This window comes from Amblyraja radiata, chromosome 14 (genome assembly GCF_010909765.2).
Source record: "Amblyraja radiata isolate CabotCenter1 chromosome 14, sAmbRad1.1.pri, whole genome shotgun sequence".
Taxonomy (NCBI): domain Eukaryota; kingdom Metazoa; phylum Chordata; class Chondrichthyes; order Rajiformes; family Rajidae; genus Amblyraja; species Amblyraja radiata.
In genome coordinates this window covers 8,137,334-8,157,519 of record NC_045969.1, presented here as the reverse complement: position 1 = coordinate 8,157,519, position 20,186 = coordinate 8,137,334, and the positions used below count along the sequence as shown (strand labels likewise).

Genomic DNA, 20,186 nt, shown 5'->3' with positions numbered 1-20,186 from the left:
TTTTTTTTTTTAAACTAGATAGAACTAGAGATAGATGAAGTAAAGAAAGAAAAGAAAGAGAAGAAAAACAAAAACAAAAAAAACAAAAAAAAAGGAAAAAGATAGTTAAAGAAGAATGGAAAAATTTATTAAAATAAAAAAGACTTCATTCGAGATATATTCGTACATTTCAGAGTATAGTATTTCATCCATTCTTTAGCCCGCGTGCTAGTCAGGTTCCTGTGCTGAACCATTCTGACCCTTTAAGTAATCAATAAAAGGAGACCATGTTCCAACGAATAATTCCTGTTTGTCCAACAGGGAAAATCTGATTCTTTCCACGTTTAAGGTCTCCGTCATTTCTATAATCCACATTTTGATTGTGGGGGCCGTAGGGCCTTTCCAAAATTTTAGAATTAATTTTTTTCCTGTTATTAAACTATAATCAATAAAGTTTCTTTGTGTTGTTCTAAGTGTTTGATTTAATTCTAATATTCCGAGTATTATTAATTTTGGATCTGGGTCCAATTGTGTGCTGGTTACTTTAGATATTATACTAAAGATATTTACCCAGAATTTTTTAATTTTTATACAGTTTGCAAACATATGAGATAATGTAGCTTCTAAATGTTGACATTTATCACATATAGGTGAGATATGTTGAAAATGTTTATGTAGTTTTGTTTTTGAATAATGTAACCTATGTATTACTTTAAATTGTATTAGAGAATGTCTGGCGTTTAGTGAACACTGATGTATGTGTTGCAAACTTTCTTCCCAAGTATCTTTCGTTATTACTTGATTTAATTCTTTTTCCCATGTTTGTCTGTGTAAGTCCGTCGAAGGAATGTCACTGTCTAATAAGATATTATATATATAAGATATTAATTTTTCTGTATTAGGATGTTTGTTCCAACATTCATCAAGAATTTCTGAATTTCTAATTCGAAAATTTTGGGAGTTCGATTTTACATAATCTCTAAATTGAAGATATCTGAAATAATCATTTCCTCGAAGTCCATAAGTCTGTTGCAATTCCTGAAATGTCAGAAAAGTGCCTTCCTTGTAAAGTTGTCCCATATTTTTAATTCCATAATTCTTCCATTGTGTAAAACCCCCGTCCAACCATGAAGGCTTAAACAAAGGATTATTCACAATTGGAAGAAAAAGTGATAAATTATCTAATTTTAATGTCTTTTTTAATTGTTTCCAAATTCGTATAGCACTAAATATTATAGGGTTTTCCCTATAAATTTTTTTGTTTAATTTAGACGTAGCAAATAATATTGAACCGATATCAAAAGGTAAACAATCTTCCTTTTCCATTTTTAACCAGTCTGGTTGATGATCTATTTCTTCCAACCAGAAATTCATATTTTTAATGTTAACTGCCCAGAAATAAAACAAAAAATTGGGTAAAACCAAGCCTCCATTTATTTTTGATTTACACAAGTGTCTTTTGTTTATCCTATGATTCTTATAATCCCAGATAAAATCATTAACAATAGAGTCCAATTTTTTTTTAAAGTTTTTTGCCAGATATATCGGAATTGTCTGAAAAAGATATAATATTTGCGGTAAAAAAATCATTTTTATGGCATTGATTTTGCCTACCATTGAGATAGGAAGTGTTTTCCAGTATTGAATATTCTTATGTAGTTTGTTCAGTAATGGGGGGAAATTTGCTTTAAATAATGATGTATATATCTTAGTTACATAAATACCTAGATATTTAAATTTTTCATTTACTATTTTAAATGGAAATTGTTGTATTGTCTGTTTGTTATGTTCCCTTATTGGCATAATTTCACTTTTATTCCAATTTATTCTGTATCCTGAAAGTGAACCAAATTGGGTTATTAGCTTTAATAAGTTTGGAATACTAATTTCTGGTTTTGTAATGTAAATTAATACATCATCTGCGTATAGAGAAATGTTATTCACTGTGTCCTTTGTGTTATACCCATATATTTCCGGATGCCCCCTAACTCTTTCTGCCAGTGGCTCAATAGCAAGCGCAAATAATAATGGAGATAATGGGCATCCTTGTCTACAACCTCTAGATAGGCTAAATTTAGGTGACAACCTTTGGTTTGTAAATATTCTAGCCGTGGGATTTGTATATAACAGTTTTATCCATGTACAGAATTTCTCCCCTAGCTGCATATTTTCCATCACCGAAAATAAATAAGGCCATTCAACCTGATCAAATGCTTTTTCAGCGTCAAGTGAAATTATTGCTAGATCTTCATTAATAATTCTCTTGGAATATATAATATTAAATAATCTTCTTAGATTATAATATGAGTACCGTTTCTGAATAAAGCCTGTTTGGTCAGGGTGTATTAATTTATTCATCACTGTACTTAATCTATGCGCTAGTATTTTAGTTAGAATTTTCTGATCTGTATTTAAAAGTGCAATTGCTCTGTATGATCCCGGGTCTTCCAGATCTTTATCAGCTTTAGGAATAAGTGTTATTATTGATTCATTTAAAGTGTCTGGAAGTTTCTGTTGAGTATATATATACTCATACAGTCTTTGTAAACGTGGGCTAAGCAAATCATAAATTTTTTAATAAAATTCTGAACCTAAACCATCTGGTCCTACTGCTTTACCATTTTTTAAAGAGCCAATAGACTCCTCAATATCCTTTATCGTTATCTCCCTTTCTAATAATTCTCTATCGTTTGAATCTAAACATTTTAAATTACATTTTATTAAAAAATCTGCTATTCCTTCTGATTGTGCTACGGTTTTAGTTGAATAAAGGTTATGATAGTATTGGAGAAATCTATCATTTATGTCCTTGGGCATTTTTAATAATTCTCCTGTCTCTGTTCTAATTTTATGAATTGTTTTTTCCCCTTCCATTTTTCGTAACTGACGTGCTAATAATTTTTGTGGTTTGTCTCCAAATTCAAAATGTAGTTGTTTGGTTTTTTGATAAAGTTTTATTACTTGTTCTGAATACATTTTATTTAATTTATATTTCAATGCAGCAATTTTATTATGTTTTAAAGTAGATGGCATTCTCGCATTTTCTATATCTAGTTGCTTGATTTCAATTTCCAATGTTTGTTGCTTAATCCTGTTCTCTTTATTATAAAATGCTTGAGCAGAAATTAATGTACCTCGAACATACGCTTTAAACGTTTCCCACATAAGAGAAGTAGGTGTGTCAGGGTTGTCATTTACCTCAAAAAATATTTGAATCTGTTTAATAATATATTCCTGGCATGATCTTTCGTTCAAAATTTGTGGGTTAAATCTCCAATATGCTTGTTTCTCGGACATTCCATTTAATTTAATCATGAATGTTACAGGTGCGTGATCTGAGATTATAATGTTATGGTATTTTGAATTATAAATAAATGGGATAAACGTAGTCAACTAAAAAATAATCTATTCTTGAGTATGTTTTGTGCACTGGTGAGTAAAATGAATATTCCCGTCCAGTTGGGTTTTCTATTCTCCAGACATCCTTAATATTAGTGGTATTAATAAATGAATTTAGAAATACACTTGATTGAGATTTTACTTTTTTTTGCCTTGATGATCTATCTAAGTATGGATCTAATGTACAATTGAAGTCTCCTCCAATTATTAATTTATATTGTGTAAATTCAGGAATTTTATTAAATGTTTTATTAAAAAACTTGGGGTTATCAAAATTAGGCCCATAAACATTAAGAAGAATCACTTTTTCTCCATTTAACTCTCCAACTAATATAATATATCTACCATCAATATCCACTATTGTTGAAGAGTTCTTAAAAGGTATTCCTTTACGAATTAGTATTGCAACTCCTCTGGACTTATGGGAAAAGGAGGAATGATATGATTCAGCGATCCACTTAGCTTTAAGTCTATGTTGAGATTCCTTTTTAAGGTGTGTTTCTTGTAGAAATATTATATCTGTTTTGATTAAATTTAGATGTGCCAAAACTTTACCTCTCTTAATTGGTTCATTAATTCCCTTGACATTCCAACTACAAAATGTTATTCCCTGACCCCCTCTTATCATATTAACATCTTGCATATTGTTTCTAAGGTGGTCTATAACCGATCAGAAGGTACAACACATAGAACCTGACCCTGCTCCCGAACCTCAAATAGATGAATTTAAAATCATATACATCGCTCTTCCGAACACATCTCCTTGTATTAGTCTTATTTTTCCATTCAAACATTAAGTTATAAAAATATTTAAAGTGAAAAAAGTGATAGAGTTGGTTAGTATAGGGTGAAAGAAAAAGAACTACATCTACAATTAGTGTAGTTAGTGATAGCCACACTAACGTGGCTAGAATTCTAAAGACTTCCGTAGCCTTTGTAAAAAAAAAAATTTCCAGCTCCGTGCCTGAAGAAAAAAAAAAAAAAGATTATTTCTAACATTCAAATAACTTCTTTGGGAGTAACAAACTTATTTACATATCCATACATACACACACACACAATATACACACATATACATATATATATACACATATATATATATATATATATATATATATATATACCCATATGCATACATACATAAGCACGTAACCCTGCAGAAAAGTTCAAAAACAGCAAAAATTCACAACGTTATTATTCTCACATATCATATTAATTTTTTCGCTAAATCTATAAATTTAATTTTAAATCGAAAAATAAAGAGAAAAACCGTTACTTTTTTAATGACGTAATCTAATTTACCTCTTGCATATCTTCCTATATAATATAAGTATGTAATTCATTTCTACGTTAATCGAAGACTATTAATTATTAATCATTGTTATCAATCATATACAGTATTAAATTTTTATGAGAAATGTTAATGTTAATAATTTTAGTGGTAATATAGATATTTAATAAGTATTAGTTGTTACATATATAGTTAGGCATGAATATACAGGTAATAATATTGATTAATAAACAAAAATACAAAGATCACGGTTTTATCCAATGTCCTCCGTCCATTTCGATTTCCGAATGTCCTTAAAGCTCTTAAAATAACTTTAAAGGTCCTTTTAGATCTGGCTTGACTCCTAAGGAGTAATGTAAATTCTTCAGTCTATGGTCATGTTACTGATTTCTTTGGCATATTCCAGTGCTTTTTCATGGTCTGTAAAAAAGTGCTCCTTGGACTTGTAGAGGACTCTTAGTCTTGCGGGGTAAAACAAGCTGTATTTCAAATCAGGTACATTCTTCAGTATTCTCTTTGTATCAGTGAACAGCGCTCTTTTCTTGAAGACTTCTGCCGGATAATCTCGGTAAATACTGAATCTCGCACCTTCAAAAAGGAGCTGTCCGCCTCGAACAATTTTCTTCATTATATCATCAAATTCATGATCCAATTGCACCTTTACGATAATTTGTCTTGGACGGCCATCATCTTGTGTACGACGTCCCTGCGCTCTATGAGCTCGACCGAGTGAAGGTTTGTGATCCAATTTTAAGGCTTTTTGTAATAGGTCTGCCACAAAATCCCGAGTGCCCATTTCCTTCTCACTTCCTTCTTTCACCCCTACAATTCTTAGATTCTTACGTCTTTGACGCCCCTCCAAATCAATACACTTATCATTTAATTTGATCACCATATCGGAGAGGCGTTGGTTTTCAGTAAGGAGTCGACTTACAGTTTCCGCACTTGTCGTCACCGATTTCTCAAGTTCGGTTATCGCTGTTCTATGCTGATCAAGTATGTGATAAATGGGGTCCACCTCCTTTTTAACCTTCGTTTCCACCGAAACAAGCCTGGTTTCCAGCACTTCCATCTGATCCTTGATCTCTTCCTCCCTCGTCTTCTTCCAGATTTCCAGCATTTGTTGAACGGTAGAAAGCATTTCTGCTTTAAAATCTACCTTAAAAGAGTCAAGTTCCTCTTTAAACTTCTCTCCAAACTTCTCTCCAAAGGTTTTCATTTCGGCAGAGAGAAAGATTTTAAGATCCTCCATTTCAGACTTTTTCGGTTTCGTTTTCTTCGGAGGGTCTTCCTGGGCCGTCGTTGTAACTGAGGTCGAGGCCTCTGTAGGGCCTTCCTCTTCCTTCTGCGGTTTCCCTTTACCGACTTTTTTTTGTGTCCCACGGGGGGGGGGTATGTTGTACCGACGACATACCTTAAAGTCGTGCGCCTGATGACGTCACGCAGGCAGCCGTTCAGATCGCGATCGCTGCAGGTAAGACCCGATTTTCTCCCGTTTTAAATTTCTTCGGCACGGAGCTAGTTGGCGCTGGACTCAAGCCTCCATAGCGCCACCGGAAGTCAAAACAGATAAAATTTTAATCAGGTCAGCCTGGTCAGAGAACTTGGAAGGGGAAGGGATGTACAGAGAGGGAAAGCATGGTTGGTTAGAGAAGTCAATATTCATACCACTCTGACAGTGGAGGAGGCCTAGGACAGAAAGGTCAATGTGGGAATGGGATGGGGTGGCAAAGTGTTTAGCAACCGGGATGTAAATCCTGACCAAAACAGAGCAGACACAGAACCAAAATTTAGCAAAGGATTCATGCATTGTAAGGCCATTTTGGTCAAGTCTGTGTGTCTGTATGTAATAAGACAAGCTGTCGAATGGTGCCAGTAAGTCTAGGTCCCAGATCAATGTTACAGTTAAGAAATGTATGAGTATCTCTTCAATTGACAGAATGAATTAGATTTTTGCGGAGGACCTCCAAAGAAGTGTAAAATGCACGTAAGGTGATTGGATTACTGCAACTGGACCCAGAGCCAAAATTAATAATATTAGGATTATCAGAACATAGCACAAACTTTACGATGTCAGAGACAATTTCTTGATTACAGTCTAATAACTGCGTACAAATGAATACTAAAATTTTGGAAAAAACCAGCAGCCCCCACAATTAAAATGTGGATTATGGAAATGACTGAGATGTTGCATTTGGAAAAAATAAGATTTGTCTTAATTGACAAACCAGAATTATTTGTTAGAATATGGTCTCCATTTATTGATTTTTTGAAAAAGTGAACTGGTTCACTTTTGTTAACACAAAATCAGGGTTGAAACCTGAGTTTGGGATTGGATGAATAGTTATACTCAACATTTCCTGGATCTATCTCCACAATTGGACATCCGGTGGCACTGTTGCGAGCTGCCTCCACCTTCAGTCCGGCATCTTTTTGTTTTTTGTTATGTTTGAAGAGCGTTTTTTTGCGCGATTTTTTAAAATGTCTTTATGTGGGGGAAGAGGGCACGGTAAGGGGGATACCGTCCTTCAGTAGTTTCCTGGAGAGGATGCGATTATTATTCGAGTCGCGGCCTACCTACTGGATTGGCGCGGCCTTTCCTGCCGAGACCAACCAGAGCTCCAGCAGCAGCGCAGCGTTGGATACATCGCGGTGCGGGCAATGCCTCACCGGGGATCGCCGTTTGGAGCTCCGGAGCGCTGGGCCTGCTGCACCGACATCGCGGAGCTGTGGTTCGCAGAGCTCCCAACGCGGGCGACGCTGACCAACATCGCGGAGTCCTGCGACTCCGCCCGGCTTGTGGACTTCGGGAGCCGCGGACTCTGGTGGGAGGTGGCTGATCTGGAGGTCCGGGCTGCTGAGGATGTTCTCCGTCGGGGTTCCATCGTTCCCGGCGAGAGGGCCTGAGCATCGGGTGAACATCTGGGAAGATCGGCGGGGAGGCTGGCTGGACTATGGTACCTTCCTTAACTTTGGTGCCACTGTGGGGTTATGTTGTGTCGTGGACTTCTGTTTGTGCTTTAAAAAAAAAAAAAAAAAGTTTTTTTTATTTATTATTTATTTTTATGTTACTTGGCCGTAAGGAAAATCCATTTCGTTGTCTCTTATGAGATAATGACAATAAATTGAATACAAATACAATCTTGTTATTGGTAGTTTCCTTTTGCATCGCCTTTTTTCTCTATAAGTTTCTCTCATCTTTTTCTCATTCTTTATCAAAACTGAAGCTATGTAAGAAATCTGTAATTAAATTGTCGCAAGAAGCCTTTTTGACAGGGTGAGTCTATGTTGGTTTAAGTCCATGCCTGTTTAAGGTATTCAGATCTCAGAAAGGATGGGGGAGAACCCTCTTAAAGGTATCGGGCACTCGGTGGTTAGAGTATAGGATTGGTTGAAAATACTCTAATTCAAGAATTCTATATCCGAACAAATTTGAATTTGACGTACATCGAGTTACGCACTAAAAAGCTAATTGGTCAGATCAGAGTGAATTGAAATTCTTCGATTTGAAATTGCCTAATAGAACCTCACATTGAGGTGCTGGACTATAATATAAAGTGTGCACATATTGTCAGATTAATCTGTGTATTGTATAAAACTTCAAAGTGTGAATAAAGTTTGTGTAAAACGATTCCGAATCGTGGATGATCAACCAGGAGTTTGTACCCCCTCTGATTGATTGTTGATTAGTACCTGATAGCGAAGAGTAACAGAGAGGGAAAGTAATTTTTAGTAAAGAGTAACTTGACGGGAAAGGTACCCCTAAGTCTAAGCATTTAGTGTGAGAAAAAAGTACCTGAAGGTAAAGAGTAGCTAATTAAGAAAAGTACCCCTCAGCAAAGAGTACCCTAGGAAGGGGAAAGTCTTCTGTATCGGAGTGAGAGGTTCACTGGTTGATAGCAGAGCGATGCGACATTAAAATATTGTGATTTTCTTTTGAAACTGTATATTAAAGATCGTTGTATTGTGTTTATCGTGTATTGCATTGCCGGTGATAGAATTGAGTAAATTTCAAGTGTACATATTTCTTTCAGATTTGAATTGTATATAAATATTTTGTTGCTTGTAAGATACATTTGAGAGTGTGTTAAGATCGTGAATTGTTTCATTGTACTGATTGTGTATTGCTTAAGGACTTTTATATAGAAGACTGGGGTAAAAATGGGTTAAAGTGAATACATAAGAATTTGGTTTGTTTGGGATCTTAGAGCGGAGCAAGATCTTAGAGCGGAGCAAGATGGTCCACTCCTGCGAAATCCAATGGACTGACGTTCAGTAGGCACCGGAGCGTAACTTGCACCATTTCAGTAAACCCGACCCGTCTTCAGTTATGCCTCTCGCAGTGTAATGAGCGTGCTGAAGTTAATCAGCGGATTTGGCAGCATCTCTGGAGAAAAGGACTAGGTGATATTTGGTCGACTTTTACGATAGCTGCCATGACCCATTTGATGTCATCCTTCGCCCTGCTCCTGGTCTCGGCCCTCACCGATCTGCTTGTGTGTGTGCGCGTGCGTGCGCGTCGAGCGAACAGACGTACAAAAGCAAAGATCATAGAGCGGCATAGGTGATATTTCGGGTCGAGACCCTTCTTCAGTGACAGTCAAGGGAAAGGGAAACGGAAGATATAGGCATATCTTCCATTTATTTGTCCTTATTTGATGTATTTTGAGTGTGAGAAACTGCTGCTAAAAAGTATATTTAAATATTAAGCACCTTAATCTGGGAGATTGAGGAGTCTTCCGGAACTGTTTACAGATTGGGAGTTGGATGAGTGGTTGTGAATGAGACGAAACTGATAAGAGAGTTGAATAGAGCGATTGAACAGAGCAATTGGAAAGATTGATTGTGCAATTGTTTGAGAAAGGTGTGAGACGGTTAGCGTTTTGGAGACGTTGGCTATTGTTCGGGAGCGATCTTGGTAGCCTCGGAGACTGAGGAGTGAATTATTGAAGCGGTGTGAGTGACTCAGAAATTTGTCTGTATTGTTTCTATTGTGCAAGGACATGGGGAATAGCCTGGAGAAGGATATAACTACCACTTCTGAAAGCCCATTACAAATAATATGTAATGAATCACCCTCAGAAAGCCGAAAGGTTACGAAATTTTTCGGGAAAGTTAAATAAAGAGTTAGGAAGTGAATTATGGCCGATGGGTGGCCTGAAGTCCGTGACGGGGATAAGGTACATAGAGAAAATTATCCCGTAGTGTGCAGATAGCGAAGACGGAAATGAATTTAGTTATGGAGAATGTTTTATACGGAGAAGAAAGTGATTAAAGAAGTTGTTAGTCTAACAAATTGGAAGAGCACTGTAGTGTCGTTTATGATGAATAAGGTAATTAAGAGGTTTGGTAGACCGACAGAAATCAGCTTTGACAACGGATTGTTTTCATTTGATGAAAAGGATAAATGGAACATTGAAGGTTAAAATAAATAAGATTTGTGTAATGCTCTGGAGGTGGGCGTAGACCTTGAGGGGAAGGAAGCCCAGTATTTAAAAGGATGGGCAGACTTTTTTGGTACAGAGACACAGCCTTCCTCTCAGCCCTCTCACGTTCCTAATCCTAAAGTACCTTGTGCAGCTTGAGTGGAGTCAGCAGCATCTTTGTCTCCACCCACTAAATTTAAACCTGTAACGGAGACATTGGAAAAGGATTCTCTAGCTTCACTGGCAAAGGATAGCGTAGTGGTTTAGGGAGCTAGAAGGAAGATTCCTTGTAAGCCGGTGCCAGAACAAATTAAATGAACAGCAGGAGAAGTTAAGGAATCACATAAAATATAAGGATCCCTTTAGCGAAGGAAGCAGTGTTTGAGGGTGAGACAATTGCAGGCTATAAGACAGCCCATCCTGATATCGCCAATATCATGGAAGCAGAATGAATTCCCCGTAGGCAATTTCCTGTTAGGAAAGTGCCTACTCCTACTTTTGATTTGAATAGTGCAGTGGGTGCAGACCATCCCCGGGCTACAGACGAAGCCCAGTTCAACAACGACCATGAATGAAAATCCGGACAAAATAATTATGGGAGGCAATGCAACGATTGATCACCCCTAAGGAATACGCCCCTAAGGAATTGTTGACAATTTTAGGGTACCCTATGTACAGGCACGTGCCGTGCGTAATTAGTCAGGGTAGGCAGTGGCTTTTAAAAATCTTGAAAACCGCGCATGAGCAGATTATTCTCTCCCCGGCGAGCTGTCAGTCGGCTTTAACAAAACTTGGAAACCGCGCATGCGCAGATTGGTCTGTCGACTTTTATCAAGTAATTTGTCTTCAATAGGTCCTATCTCTTAATAAAGTATTTAAAAACATATAGCTCAAAGAAATTTACTTACCATATTATTTGTACACAAAACCCATTCTTCTCTCTTTGTTTCCAGTTGTATCAAGCTGTTTTAAATGCTCTAATTATTTTTGTTCCTTTGCACTGTTCTTTAAGTTCCAGCGTTGGTCTGCCATTTTCAATTATTTTGGTCTTTTCCTCGTAAGTTTGCTTCGAGAAACTCTTCAGGTAATCACTATCCATCTTTCAAAAACCCGCCAAGAAACTTGCGCGTGCGCAGTAGGCAGGCGCGCATGCTCAGTGTGCAGCACATGCACGCAGTCCACGGTGTAAAGGCAGAATTTCAGCTGCCTTTACGGACCGTTGCCACTGATGGCTTGAAGCATCGTCAACGCCACTTGAGTAGCACACACTTCCGCGTTTTAAATGTACTGCGGATGAAAGGCACGGGAGAACTATGCCTCAATAAGAGATCGATCTCTTAGAGCAGCATAATTCACCCGTGCCTTTACTATTTATGACCGTTTTCTGTGTATGTGTGTGTGTATATGTATATACACACGTATATACACACGTATGTACACGCGCACGTATATACATATACATACTCATACATACACGTACGTACACACGCACACATACGTACACACGTACACATTCGTACAAACGCACACATACGTACACACGCACACGCACATATTTACGGCCCTTACAAATTTCTTCCAGGGACCAGTGGAATTGATACAAAAATTGGAAGTTAAATCAAAATAAGAAGAAGGCCTGGATCCCGCCAGATTATCTTAGGGACATGCCTGTTCGGAAGACTGTTTTCCCTCAGTTCCACTGGAGAAGTTACAGAACAGTTAGGCCAGATCAGTGTTGTTTGTGGAGAGCAGAGCTTGCCCCATGAGAGAACAAAGGAGGAAGGGGTTGAAGGAGAGGGTCACGAGGTCCAAGAAGTTTGTGGATCCCTAGAGGCTATAGGGATACTTGGGACCCTGAAGATCAAAGAAGAGGACGCTGGCCAGAGGATCAGGGGGCGGGAAACCAAACACCTTCCTCGCAATCAAATCAATTTCTGTAGTCCTGAGCTGCCAGCCAGTCCAGAGTGTGGACGGAGTAACCTGACCCATGCCTCAGAGCCCATAAATTAAATCTGAGGAAATAGAACATACCCTCCTCATAACACTGAGATGGTCCAGGGGAAATAAAAAACAATTCAAAATCAGAACGAAAAAAACCTTACAAATACCTAGAAGGAAGTTATAAAGAAGAGGTAGCAATTCCAAGAAACTGCTATTATTGTATCTGATTGGGATCAAGAAAAGCCCACCGATAGTAAGGAGCATAAAATATAATAAACTATATTAATAAAATAATAAAGAAAAGACACAAAGTAGCTGGTGTCAAAATAAAAATAACGCAAAGGAACTCAGATTGGCACTAGGAAAAGAAAAGGAATCTATTGTGCAGGAGGTGTAGGAGCAAGGAATAGGAGCAAATGTAAACCTTTTGTTGAGTTGTGCCTCCAGAACAGTGCTGCCTATAAAACGCCATTATATGTGGAGTGAGGTAAAAGGGCATGTGGACCCTCAAGAACGGGCAGAAGACACAGCTCAGGTAGGATGTGTAACCATAATTTCCATCCAGGTAGCTCCCCACAGATAGAGACAAACAGAGAGAAAGAAGTGATACTGTCCTGTCCCTTTAACATTTACAATCTGGGAGAGGCCAACAGACAAAGACAAAGCTCCTCATAGTAGTATTCCTACTCCTGCAAATTTAACATCAAGGGAAATTTATCCAACCCTTGACAATAAAGCGGCTACTATTATCAAGGAGTAAAGAAAATTGTCCCTAGATTTGGCATTCCTATTTGGCTTGATTTAAAATAGTGGTCCACAACATATTGAAATAAATTGATGAAAATTATATAAACAGCTGGGTATTCCACAGAAATTGAGTTGAATTGTGCTTATCGACCACAAGGTGTGGATTGAAAAGGGATAAGGGATAAGACAGACCCTATAACTCAAAATAGTAAATTAAAGGCCGAGTGAATTTGGCAGGATTGTAGCATTCCCCATGGTTAATTTAAGTAAAACTCACGCCTGTAGGGAAATCTGGACTGAACCCAGCTGAAATTCAAATGAGGAACCTTCATTAAGAGGACATTGGAAATCACCATTTGACTGCAAAGATAACTGACCACAGTTTAGTTAAGATTATAGTGTGGGAAAGATTGTATCATTGAGTAGCAGCAGTGTACAGAGAGAGGCCTTCTGCTGACAGTAGATGAAAGTAATGCATGGGTATATCTTCACCACTGTAAAAGTATCAGTGGAAGTATGGACTGCTAACTTACTTTATCCCAGGTTTTTCCTAGGAACTTTATACTCTACTATGAATCAAGCACAAATGAATTGGCAACATGGATGGAGGGGATTCGCGCGCACGAAAACTCGGGAGGTGAAGACTCATCAGACAGGAATTATGATGCTACGCCCACGAAAACTCAGGAAGCTTGATGAGATTCTGGGAAGATACATCATCGTCTTGTTGTTAATATGTTTGATAGAATGTAACAGTCACCAGTGTACAATTAGTTATCATAAATGATGGTTACCATATGACAAAAGGAAGGAATGTAAATCCTGGCCAAAAGAGAGCAGGAACAGAACCAAAATTTAGCAAAGGATTCATGCATTGTAAGGCCATTTTGGTCAAGTCTGTGTTTCTGTATGTAATAAGACAAGCTGCAGAATGGTGCCAGTAAGTCTAGTTCCCAGATCAAAGTTGCAGATAAGAAATGTATAAGTATCTCTTTAATTGTCACAATGAATGAGATTTTTGCAGAGGATCTCCAAAGAAGTGTAAAATGCATGAAGTTGATTGGATTACTGCAAACAAATTGTAAATATTGTAAATAGTGTTGCGAGACAGTTACCCTGCTGTTTGGTCATTGGCCAAAGTGTTAAGCCCTGGCAGGTTTGTTTGAGTTCCAGGGTAAATGTTGCATTATTCAGTTAGGTTAGCTTCCTTCCAGAAGCTTCTCCTAGAAACAATGTATGGGAGACTCTGTAATTGGTTTGGGGAACTGTCAATAATGTACTGATGTGATTAATATGTTTGATTGGATTGTAAGGAGACCACCCCTATGTAGTTCAGCCCCTCAAGGTTTGTGGACCTATAAAAGGTGTCTCCATCTTAGATCTTCTGGAAGTGCATGACCTTTTGGAGTGTTTCTACTTGCACAAGGCTGAAGGACTTGGCCAAGCAGATACAAAGATCGAACCCGCGGTGGTTTAGGTGTCGTATAGGGGAATTTGTTGTTCAATCTAAAAATAAAGATTAGTTGTTCCAGTGCTTGACTCAGTGGTTTTTGACTGAACTAGACTGGGGAGTAAGCTTGAGAAGAGCATATTTACAGGTAGATCAGGTAAGTTTAGGTGGACTGAGCGGAGGCGTTAGGCGAAATCATTGCCGAGCCTGCGCTTGGTCTCGCCGAAAAATAGGAGTCCGTACCTGGTACAGCAGATGAGATCTTTTTTTTTGTTTTGTTTTTTTTGTTTTTGTTTATTTTATTAGAAGTTAATACAATACAAAACAATACAGTGGCACCTAATTTTAGGTGCCAACTATGTCATACCGTAATCCATTCTATGTACAACCTCTAGTTTTATGTTATGAGAAGGAAGTAAGCAAGACAAGAAAAAGAAAACAATAGAAAGGGAAAGAGTGGAAAAATAGATGGTAGAGAGTAGAAAAATGTGAAGTGTCTATATAAAAAATAATAAAATAAAATAAAAAAGAAAAGATGGAAAGTAGAAATAGAAGAGAAGGCCCATTAAAAGAGAATTTTTCAAATCTATATTCGGAGATGTAGATCTATCCACGTCATGAACTGAAATCAGCAATCCTTATGGTACCGCTGCATCACATGATTCCAAAAAGTCGATGAAAGGAGACCAACTCCTTAAGAATTGGTCATATTTATCTATTAGTCGGAGTCTCATTTCTTCAAGGCGTGCTATGTCCATCATATTCCTAATCCACATTTTAACAGTTGGTGTGGTTGTATTTTTCCAAAATTTAAGTATCAATTTCTTTCCAATTATTAACCCATAATTAAAAAAAACATTTTGGTCTTTATTTAAATTGGTATCTTCTCCTATTATTCCAAATATAATCCATTCCATTTTGGGTTCTATTCTTGACTTGAAGAGCTTTGTAAATATATCAAATATATCACTCCAAAATTTATTCAACTTTGTACATCCTACAAATGAATGTGTTATATTAACGTTTTGAAACAAACATTTATCGCATCTGGGAGAGACGTTTGGATAAAATTTATTCAACCTCGTTTTGAATAATATAGTCTATGTAATAATTTGAATTGAATTAAATTATGTCTTGTATTAATAGAACAGTTATGTGTATTCATCAAATACTTTTCCCATCTATCCTTCGAGATCTTTATCATTAGCTCATGTTCCCAATCTTCCCTTAGTGCTTCTGTTGAGGGTGATTCTCTATATAATATATTATTATAAAAGTATGATATTAATTTTTGTGAATCAGCCTTAATATTCATTGCTTCTTCTAAAGGGTCTAAAAATATAGTTTGAAATCTATGTGTATATTTCTTCATAAAGTCACATACCTGCAGATGAGATCTTAACTTTCAGGATTTGGTTGATCAAAAGGTGCAATACAATGTGCCTGTGAAAGGATAAAAATCCACGTGATAAACCAAAAAGTCAGTCTGTTTACCTATATTTTGTGTCTGGATTCATACCGCAGAACCACTTGTCAGGAAGCAAATCTGGGCCTGCCATATCTGAAAGCTTTCGCCATTTCAAGCAGCCATCACATTGAACCCATACTTGATCAGGGACTTTCCTGTAAAAAAACAAATAAATAAAAATGAAACAGTATATAAGTTTGGGAAAATATCAGATTATGAATTTTAAAAGGTTTAGTTTAGTTTAGAGAGAACAGACCCTTCGGCCCACGGAGTCCACGACGACCAGCAATCACCCCGTACACTAGCACTATCCTACACACTAGGGACAATCTGCAATGTCACCAAAGCCCATTAATCTACAAACCAGTATGTTTTTGGATTGTGGGAGGAAACCGGAATACCCGGAGAAAACCCACATGGTCATGGGGAGAACGTACAAATTCCATACAGACAGCACCCTTAGTGAGGATCGAACCAGGGTCTCTGGCGCTGTAAGGCAGCACCTTTACCACTGTGCCACCGTGTTGAAATATTGAAATCATCTCATTTACCAGATCTTCTCACTTGGAGTTGGCAAGTAGAAAATGGCCACAGCACAAATCTACTGCAAGTACTTACAGAGAATCTTCAACAGGAACGTTCGATAAGTCACGCTGTCGATTCTTTTTCTCATTCCAGTAATCAGAAAGTTTCATACCAATCGCCTTAACAGTCAGTCTTTAAGTTAAAAATAAAAATGTTAACATTCTTTTCCAAGAAATAAGTTCCAGTCTTATATTCAGTTTGTATATAGGTTGTGCAGCAATACCAAAATTGAATTTTTTTTAGGCTTGCGCTCTGCATAGCCCAAAATTATTAATATATTGTGGTATATCGGTTTATGCAAACAATTTACAGAAAATTCTGCTGTCAGAGATAACAGAATGACATACATATAAAATAGACATCTTTGGCATCTTCCCATCTCCACCCCTTTCCAGCTTCCAGAGACCATTCCCTCCGCAACTCCCTGGTTAACTCATCCCTTCCCACCCAAACAACCACTTCCCCAGGTACCTTCTCCTGCAACCGCAGAAGATGCAACACCGGTCCCTATACCTCCTCCCAAGACTGTACAGGGACCCCGACAGTCTTTACAGGTCAGGCAGAGGCTCACTTCCACCGTCTCCAAACTCATCTATTTCATCTACTGTATCTGTTGTTCAAGATGTGGACTCTTATGCGAGACCAAACGTACACTGGGCGATCATTTCGCTGAACACCTTCGCGCAGTCCGCCTGAGCCTACGAACACTTTAGTTCTCCTTACCAATCCCACACTGAACTTTCTGTGCTAGGTCTCCTCCATTGTCAGAGTGAAGCTAAATGCAAATTGGAGGATCAGCATCTCATATTTCACTTGGGCAGATTACAGCCCAGCGGTATGAATATCGATTTCTCAAACTTCAAGTAACCCCCTCTCTATCCCTCCCCCCATCCAAGTCTCATTAGCTTCTCATTTTCACCCAACAAACAATGACCTGTTTTCTTTGTCATCTTTAGTTTTTTTAGCATACAGTGCCTGCCATAATGTTTGCGACGAAGACCCATCATTTATTTATTTGCCTCTGTGCTCCACAATTTGAGATTTGTAATAGAAAGAAACATGTGGTTAAAGTACACATTGTCAGATTTTATTAACGGCCATTTTTATACATTTTGGTTTCACCATGTAGAAATTACAGCTGTGTTTATACATAGTCCCCCCATTTCAGGGCACCATAATGTTTGAGACACATGGCTTCACAGGCGTTTGTAATTGCTCAGGTGTGTTTAATCCTTAATGCAGGTTGACCACCAGGGGCGCCGGGGAGATGGCAGCCCTGCCGGCAGTCTGTTTGTTTTTTCTTGTTGTTATTATTAGTTTGTAAAAAGTTTTGTTTTAATGTTCTTCGGTTTGTTTTATGTGGGGGGAGGGGATCGGGGGAAGCTTTTTTCCCCAGGCTCTTACCTTCCCGGAGATGTGATCAATTGTCGGATCACATTCTCCGGGCTCTGGGGCCTAACATCGATGGAGCTGGAGGCCGCCTCGGACTGTCGTGAGCCCCGCCGCGGGGTGCAGACTTAACATCGGAGTGGATCCCTTGCCTGGGATCACTCCCACCGCGGAATCACCATCAAGGGCTCGCAGTTTCGGGTGAGGCTGAGTCGGGAGCTCCAACGTCACGGAAGGTTCGACCAGCCCCGACGCGAGGTTTAATCGCCCGGGCCCGCCCCACCCTCACTTCACCACACCTCCACACAACCCCACTCCAACCCACCCTCACACAGCCCCTCATAGAAAAATAGGTGCAGGAGTAGGCCATTCGAGCCAGCATTACCATTCAATATGATCACGGCTGATCATTTAAAATCAGTACCCTCTAACCTAAAATCTCCACCCCTCACAGCCCCACTCCACCTCCTCCCATCACACAGCCCCACTCATATAAAACATAACAGTGCTGTCCCAAACATAACAGTGCCCTGAAATGGGGGCGGGGGGGGGGGGGGGGGGGGGTGAATGTACAAAAATGGCCTTTATTAAAATCAGACAATGTGCACCTTAACCACATGTGATTTTTTTTCTATTACATATATCAAATTGTGGAGCACAGAGGCAAATAAATAAATGATGGGTCTTGGTCCCAAACATTATGGAGGGCACTGTATCTTTCATTCATTGTTCTTGATCTCTCAACATCATCGTCTATATCTCTCCTTTCCCTTTTCCCTAACCCGTTTGAAGAATGGTCTTGACCCGAAACGTCACCCATTCCTTCTCTCCAGGAATACTGCCTATCCCGCTGAGTTACTCCAGCTTTTTGTGTCTATCTTTGTTTTAAACCAGCATCTGCAGTTCTTTCCAATACATATAAAATAGGAAAGGTGCCAATACAGCATTACACTGTGAGCTAGCCATATACAAACGAACTAAACTGCAGAGCCAAATCAAAAGGATATAGCTTTATGTTAAGATAGATTTAAAGGGGACCTTCGGGGCAAGTTGTCTTTAAAACACGGTGAGTGGTTGATATCTGTAATGCACGGCCAGAGATGGTAATGAAATTAGGCCCAATTACCATGTTTAAGAGGCATTTAGAGCTAAACTTACATCGGCAAGGCATTGAAAGACAAATACTAATGTCAGCCAACAAAATCAACGTAGGTGGGCAAATGGTCTTCATGATATGATATTAAAACAAAGTGTACTATTTAATGGTCAACTGAGAATGCCTGAACACTACTAAACACAAGACTTTCATTTAAGTTTGAGAAATCGAATCATAGTAATACAGCATGGAAACCGGCCCATCGGCCCAATTTGCCCACACTGGCCAACATGTCCCAGCTACGTTGGTCCCACCTGCCCGCGAAACGTCATCTAATCCTTTTCTCCAGAGATGCTGCCTGACCTGCTGAGTTACTCAAGCATTTGTGTGTATATTAAATTTTAAGGCATGATTAAGCATATTACATATTGTGAAAAGGTAGCTCACACACAAATGTATTTTCACCTGTATTCGTTCGAATAATCAAAGTCTTGCTTATTGTGTGTGGGCTTGAGAAAGTCACATTCAATAACTCCAATGACACCCACTCCCACATCATTTGTCTGAAAAAGAAAATGAGAATTGAATTCAACCATTCTGATTTTGGATGTCAAAAGTAAATAATAATTTTCAACGATGATAGATCTTATAATTTCGGAGTACACTCACAAGAAGCTGACAGCCAACTCTCTCATAGGGTTTAATCAAACGGTTTTTGTGATACATCATTATCCCATAATGTTCCTTGTTTCTCCAATTGAAGCCAAACGTTATTTTTACATTTCTTTTCTTCAAAGAGCATTAAGGAAACTGTAGTCCAGTCATAATTACATTGGAAATTAAAAATAGGCAACAATCGTTTTCTTGCACTTTTGAGTTAACAATAAACAGTCTGCATTTTTGCCTCAAATTACACTAGTGTCCCACCATATTGATGAAACTTAGCACACATACTTCTGGGACCTGTCATCATTTTCCTGGAATCCCTTTCCACTCGAGCAAATATATCTTAACTAGACACCGAGAATTGTGTTAAATATCTTGAAACTTCTGCATTTGAGATGGTGGGAGAAATGTCTGCCTACCAGTTTGGGGGCGGTGAGGTTGTGGCTGGGGAAAAGGAAATTAGCAGGGGTATTAATTCAAACTGGAGAATTTAATGTTCATACCATTGGGTTGCAAGCTGCCCAAGAGGAATATGAGGTGCTGTTTCTTCCAGTTTATGTGTGGCCTCAATCTGGCAATGGAGAGGGGATAAGGAAAGAAAGATCAGTATGGGAATGGGAAGATGGGGTTAAGATGTTGGCAGACAAAACGCAAGTGATCGGTAAAATAGTCGCTTGACCTATGCTTGGTCTTTCCGGTGTGATGGATGCCACATTAGGAGCACTGAATGCAATAGATAAAGTTGGAAG

General features: G+C 38.4%; 1 protein-coding gene across 1 annotated transcript in view; it reads right to left on the bottom strand.

The window, feature by feature from the left end:
• morc3 (MORC family CW-type zinc finger 3) overlaps window positions 1-20,186 on the bottom strand; it is a 109,707-nt gene that overhangs the window by 75,069 nt on the left and 14,452 nt on the right. The window contains exons 8-11 of the mRNA XM_033033492.1: window positions 19,441-19,560; window positions 19,237-19,334; window positions 16,320-16,418; window positions 15,728-15,856 (exon numbers count right to left, since the gene is read on the bottom strand). Of these exons, the coding sequence (XP_032889383.1) occupies window positions 15,728-15,856; window positions 16,320-16,418; window positions 19,237-19,334; window positions 19,441-19,560 (446 nt within the window). The remainder of the gene's footprint in view (window positions 1-15,727; window positions 15,857-16,319; window positions 16,419-19,236; window positions 19,335-19,440; window positions 19,561-20,186) is intronic.